The sequence below is a fragment of the Salvelinus namaycush genome, chromosome 3, assembly GCF_016432855.1.
Source record: "Salvelinus namaycush isolate Seneca chromosome 3, SaNama_1.0, whole genome shotgun sequence".
Lineage (NCBI taxonomy): Eukaryota > Metazoa > Chordata > Actinopteri > Salmoniformes > Salmonidae > Salvelinus > Salvelinus namaycush.
Window position 1 is genome coordinate 63,788,270 of NC_052309.1, and position 6,000 is coordinate 63,794,269.

General features: G+C 40.5%; 1 protein-coding gene across 1 annotated transcript; it reads left to right on the plus strand.

Moving 5' to 3' along the window:
- The first annotated feature begins 1,699 nt into the window (after positions 1-1,699).
- On the plus strand, positions 1,700-5,671 carry LOC120043974 (globoside alpha-1,3-N-acetylgalactosaminyltransferase 1-like). The gene is made up of 4 exons (XM_038988569.1): positions 1,700-1,731; positions 2,021-2,059; positions 4,231-4,365; positions 4,948-5,671. Exons 1-4 carry the CDS (start codon positions 1,700-1,702, stop codon positions 5,636-5,638), a joined length of 897 nt encoding a protein of 298 aa, XP_038844497.1. The 3' UTR covers positions 5,639-5,671.
- The last annotated feature ends 329 nt before the right edge of the window (positions 5,672-6,000 follow it).

Here is a 6,000-nt window from a genome sequence, read left to right on the forward strand (position 1 = left end):
GAAACTACACGTGAAAATATCTGAACATTTTTCACATGTGAAAATGCAATTCCACATCTGAGAGTTAGATTAAAATCAGTAATCGACACAGACATGGTGGCTTAGAAGGAAGATCGGAATGCCGTGAACCAAGAGGTTGTGAGTTCCAATTCCAGATGGGACAGGTTGAATAATAACGAATGTATAAATAAACATACACAATGTAATCATGTATGTCAAATATGTAAGTGGGAAACACTGCGGCTATTTCGTGATGTTCAGGGGACATTATCGACTTTTTGTTTGCAGGGCATCATGTGAACATTTGAATCCACATGTGAAATGCTATGTGATCGCGTGAAATATCATATGTGGTGTTCCAAAACCACATAGTTTAACATGATGTCACGTAAAATTTCACGGGTGAAATACAATTTCACATGTGTAAATCATGTGGGCATATCACATGTGAAATCATGTCATTTTCCACATGTGAAATCATGTGTTTTTTTGTAAGGTGAGAATTTCTGTTTGCATCTCCGAACAATGAACAAGAAACGATTAAATCCAGTATTTAGATCCTACACCCAATACCCAAATCAATTCCAGGTTGTGTTCTCACTTTGCGCTCTCACACCTGTCTTTATTTCACACACCTGTTTGTCTACCAAGTCCGAACAAAACATTGCAAACGATATTCGATTTTGATCTGGGGAGGGGGTGTAGCATATAAAAACTTCGTAGCCGTCAACCGATTATGGATGTAGCGTCAGACGGGGGGACACATGCTGCAGGCAGGTACAGTCATTGGGTCATGACATCTGTCACGCTGTCGCTATGGAATTCCCTTAGACCCTGTCTAAGTAATACATTTAATAATTAGAAAAGGTGTCTAAATGTGGCCTAGTCCGAGGGAAGCACTAAACAGTCATTTAAATTCTCAAGATACCATTAAAAAATATATATCTCAAACTTAGCAATTTACAAACTTAAACCACAGCCACATGGCGAATCTCCCTCTTACCCAGGGGTTATACATGGCCAACACATAGTTAAATGTCAGTCACCGTTCAATATTTTGCCACTCTGTGAGTCCCAGACCGTGCCGACTACTGCCAAAAGGCAAACTGCCATACTACTCCACCCATGCATGTATAAACAAGAACAGGTACAAACAGGTTCTTAGGTTAAGTGGAAAAATATGGAATTCCCACACGTGTGAACGCCACAATTCTTTTCCCTCCTCCACAATAGTCAGTGCAAACTGAATGACTGAGGCTTTCTTTTCAGCCACGTCAAAAAGGAAAACAAAGGTAACACAATGATTTAACAGGTTATGTTGCAGGGTTGAGGGAAGCACTAACTAAACAGTCATTGAACTTCTCAAGATTTAATCAAACTATTCAATATAATAACTAGGTATCTTGGTACACTTCTACACCACATACCCCTCTCTGAGTGGTACTGAATAAAGACAATGGCTCTCTGAAGCTACATGCAATTAATATCAGTACAGCATTTTTGTTGTATTATCAAAAACATGTAACCCTTTAAAAATGTCTGCACACTTGTGAATCATTGCATTTTAAGTGTGCAACATTATGCGCAATATGGTTGAATTGAACATTTCCTGTATACTTTAAATATCTTGCCTACTTGTATATACTACTACATACTATGGGATTAACAGTATGTTAATAGCTGAACACACACACGCAGCATGAATGTGGTTTTGGCCACACCACATCCAAGGTAATGTAAGGATAGTATAAAGCCTAATTTACACCCTACACAATAAGATATGCAAATGTATGTGGCCCGGTAATGTGTAACTCCACGCAACTATGCAGTGTTGCCATTTTGCCAAGCTATTTACGTCCTTACGTGGTGTACTGGCGTAAGAGTATGAATTATATTTAAAATAAAAGTTGAAAATCTGATGTCTAAGAAAGGCTGCCCCGGCAACACATTTTGTTCGTGTAAAAAGACCATTAATGTTTTCATGACAGACTTGAACTGATTCTCTCCTGCTTCCCCAAAGGTGTGTCTACTTCAGCTTCTTCTCTGAAAGACTCAACAGGTAAGATCAAGTTCTGTTAATCTATTACAGCCCAATGTCGCTATAGTGTGAAATTAAAGTCACAGTATTGTCTGATACTTACTAACAGGGTTTGGTTTGAGGCTTGGATTGTATTAAGGGGAACGTTATTTTATGGTTTTATGGATTTCAACAGAGAAATGACAATTGATGAGGACCAGAAGGGCAGCAGGTTAGTTGAGAAACTGAGAATTTCCCCCCACAAGTCATGGTACTTTTTACTTTTAAAAGGTAATATGGTAGTTTTAAAGTTATGATGTTAGGATTATAGTAGTTTTGTTCTGTCACAAGATAATCCATAAAATTGTGGTAAACAGCACCACACCCGGGCAGAAAACGGAATGTTATATTCTTAGCCAGGCCCATCTTTTCAAAGAAAACACAATTTAATTATCTCTATTTGAGCAAAATAATTCGTTTTGTTGTGATCACAAGAAAATCCTAACAATTCGGGTAAAGAGCGCCACAGTCAGGCAGAAAAATCTGAATGTTCTATCATAGTAGTTTCCCTGACAGATTTGGCTGCCAGGGAATTCTTCCATGACTGGAAACATTAAAATTATATATTTTTATATCACCCAAATAATCAAAATGATAAGCTACTTTGTCATTTACATACTGAGATCAATAAAGCAAATTAAACATTAACTTAAATGCAACCAATAGCATAGGCCAATAAAAATAGTGGATTCACAGAATTTAGGCCTATAATATGAGGAGGAAATAAGAGTCCACCAACTTTCCAGTGGCACTCACCAATTCAAACAGATTTGAACCGTAATGATATTTTGAAATGTTGCCCAAATACCTTCTAGCTGCTGCCCCCTGTTCATTGACAGCCACAACTCAACAATCAGCTGTTTTGTATTTTCCGCATTGGCTGCTACTTAGAAATACTATAACAGTAAATGAACAGATTACATTCACTGATATAAACCTGTCTTTGTCACATCCTGATCTGTTTCACCTGTCCTTGTGATTGTCTCCACCCCCCCCCCCCCAGGTGTCACTTATTTTCCCTGGTGTATTTATTCCTGTGTTTCCTGTTTCTCTGTGCCAGTTCGTCTTGTATGTTTTTCAAGTCAATTAGCGTGTTTTCCCATACTCCTGCTTCTATTCTCTTTTTGCTAGTCCTCACGGTTTTGACCCTTGACTGTTTTCTGGACTCTGTACCCTCCTGCCTGACCATTCGGCCTGCCCTGACCTCGTGCCTGCCTGCCACTCTACCTCCTGGACTCTGAACTGGTTTTGACCTTTTGCCTGTCCACGATCATTCTCTTGCCAACCTCTTTTGGATTGTTTAATAAATATCAAAGACTCAAACCATCTGCCTCCCGTGTCTACATCTGGATCTCGCCTTGTGCCCTTATAGTCTTCAAAATAATTGCATAGTTTTCACAGACCCACCACGGACCAAGTAAATCTGTGTAGAAAGGAGTCCTGTGGTCTGATTTGTCAATGAACTCAGACAAAATTCAAAGAAGTCAAAGATGAAATGAACTGCAATACACTGGTCTCAAATATATTAGCATAACTAGCCTACACAGAACCACGGCAGAGCCATTGTAAAATTATAGGCTTTTTCTCGTATTAAAACCAGTGGTGTAAATTACTTAAGTAAAAACACTTTAAAGTACTACTTGTTTTTTGGGATATCTGTACTTGACTATATATATTTTTGACTACTTTTACTTTTACTTCAATACACTCCTAAAGAAAAATAATGTACTTTTTACTCCATACATTTCCCCTGACATCTATAAGTATTCGTACAAATTTGTATGCTTAACAGGCCAGGAAAATTGTCAAATTCATGCACTTATCAAGAGAACACCCTGGTCATCCCCACTGCCTTTGGTCTGGAGGACTCACTAAACACCTGCTCATCGAATGTCACTTCAATATCTTGGGCATTAAAGTCATATTAGCTGACGTACTGTAAGTGTCTGACACATCAGTGTGGGGAGCTTTGATATATTAGGAGGTCACACCTGACATTAGTGTCTGACACATCAGTGTGGGGAGGTGTAGCCTAATACACCACAGCTTGTTTCAAGGTTCTTTAATTGCCAGTATCATAGAAGTATTGAGATCATAACATGGCTCTGGTCAGTACAACACAGTCAGGCAAGATCTTTGTTCTGTTTCTCTAGACGTACTGATGTGGTGTCAGTGACCCCGTGGTTGGCACCCATCGTCTGGGAAGGCACCTTTGACCCTGTGCTAATCGACAAGATCTACAAGCCCATGAACCTCACCATAGCAACCACTGTGTTTGCCGTTGGAAAGTGAGTACAACTTTTGACAAATATTCAAAAGGGAAGTTGAACTATCAATACTTTTTCAACAATGCAACTATAAGGACATAAGTACCTGATGTAACATGGCAGGTAATAAAATGTTATGACGCTGTCAGGATTCATGCCTTGGAACACGTAAATAATTGTTCTACTTCATGTAATTATCTAGACGGTATACTGGTCAGAAAGTGGTATATTATCCTATGAGAATGATGATGCAGTTAAGGGGATACCTAGTCAATTGCACAACTGAATGCATTCAACCAAAATGTCTTAGACATTTAACCCAACAACTCTGATTCAGAGAGGTGCGGGGGAGCAATTGATGTTGGGGGTTAACTGCTTTGCTCAAGGACAGAACAGCAGATGTTTCCACCTTGGCTTGGTTCAGGGATTTGAACCAGTGACCTTTAGGTTACTGGCCCAACAATCTTAACCTCTAGGCTACCTGCCACCCCATCAGTTAGAGGTGTGCTGACATCAAAATCTCAGTTGCGACCTACTGCTGTTGTGTCCTTAAGCAAGGCACTTGTTAATCCTTATGATATGTATGCCTTTAAATACTGACAGATACGTCAGATTTCTCCAAGATTTTCTGGAGACAGCAGAGAAGCACTTCATGGTCGGCTTCCACGTGCGCTACTATATTTTCACTGATCGTCCCCACGATGTTCCTTCAGTGAACCTGTCTCAGGGGAGACATTTGAGTGTGATCCAGGTCCCGGGTTCAAACCGTTGGCAGGAGATATCAGCCCGGAGGATGGAGTTCATCCAGACCACCATCGAACGTCAGATCAGAAGGGAGGCCGACTACATCTTCTGTCTGGACGTAGACAGCAAGTTCCACGCTCACTGGGGGTCAGAGTCTCTTGGAAGGTTGGTTGCTGTGATACACCCAGGCTACTACGAGCAGTCGCGTGACCGCTTCCCGTACGAACGGCGTCTAGCCTCGACTGCCTACATCCCCATGGATGAGGGAGACTACTACTATGGCGGGGCTATAATCGGAGGGTTCGTGGAGGATGTGTACACACTAACAAAGGTATGTCGGACCCGGTTTGAGGAGGATGCGGGGAATTCCATCGAGGCTGCCTGGCAGGAGGAGAGCCACCTCAACAGGTACCTGCTCGACAATAAGCCCAGCAAGGTGTTGTCTCCAGAGTACCTGTGGCAGGACATCAAGGCAAAAATCAAACAGGTCAAAGTCATTCGCTTTTCAGCAGTCATTAAAAACAATGCTGAAGTTCGTCCCAATGTATAAAAATAGGTGGTGGCTATTAGACCGGCAGAAGAAAAACTCAATTTAGTCGTAACGGTAAAATTAATTGAGTTTAGGTTTAGGAACGAGGGTTAAGTTTAAATGTAGGTATAGTTTGACTGAGGTTAATGTTTGGGTTAAGGTTAGGGAAAGGCAAAATAATAATAATTTGGGGGTGCTTATATTTGTCACCTGTGGGTGTTTCTTGTACAAATGTGTAATGGAAATGTATTTCTTGCATATCACAACTCCTGAGAGTGGGGTCACGGGCCAGGGTCACCATTGTTCGTTTTAACTTATAAGAACATGTTTTTTCATTTTCTAGCTTTATTTCATTCTGTAGCCTATCTATTTTGCATGTTGAT

What these genes read in the sequence shown, in the direction of transcription:
- LOC120043974 (XM_038988569.1), top strand. Translation starts at nt 1,700, where the DNA reads ATGAATGTGGTTTTGGCCACACCACATCCAAG. An exon ending in TTGGCCACACCACATCCAAG is followed by an intron (nt 1,732 to 2,020) that starts GTAATGTAAGGA and finishes GCTTCCCCAAAG; the next exon opens with GTGTGTCTACTTCAGCTTCT. An exon ending in TTCTCTGAAAGACTCAACAG is followed by an intron (nt 2,060 to 4,230) that starts GTAAGATCAAGT and finishes CTGTTTCTCTAG; the next exon opens with ACGTACTGATGTGGTGTCAG.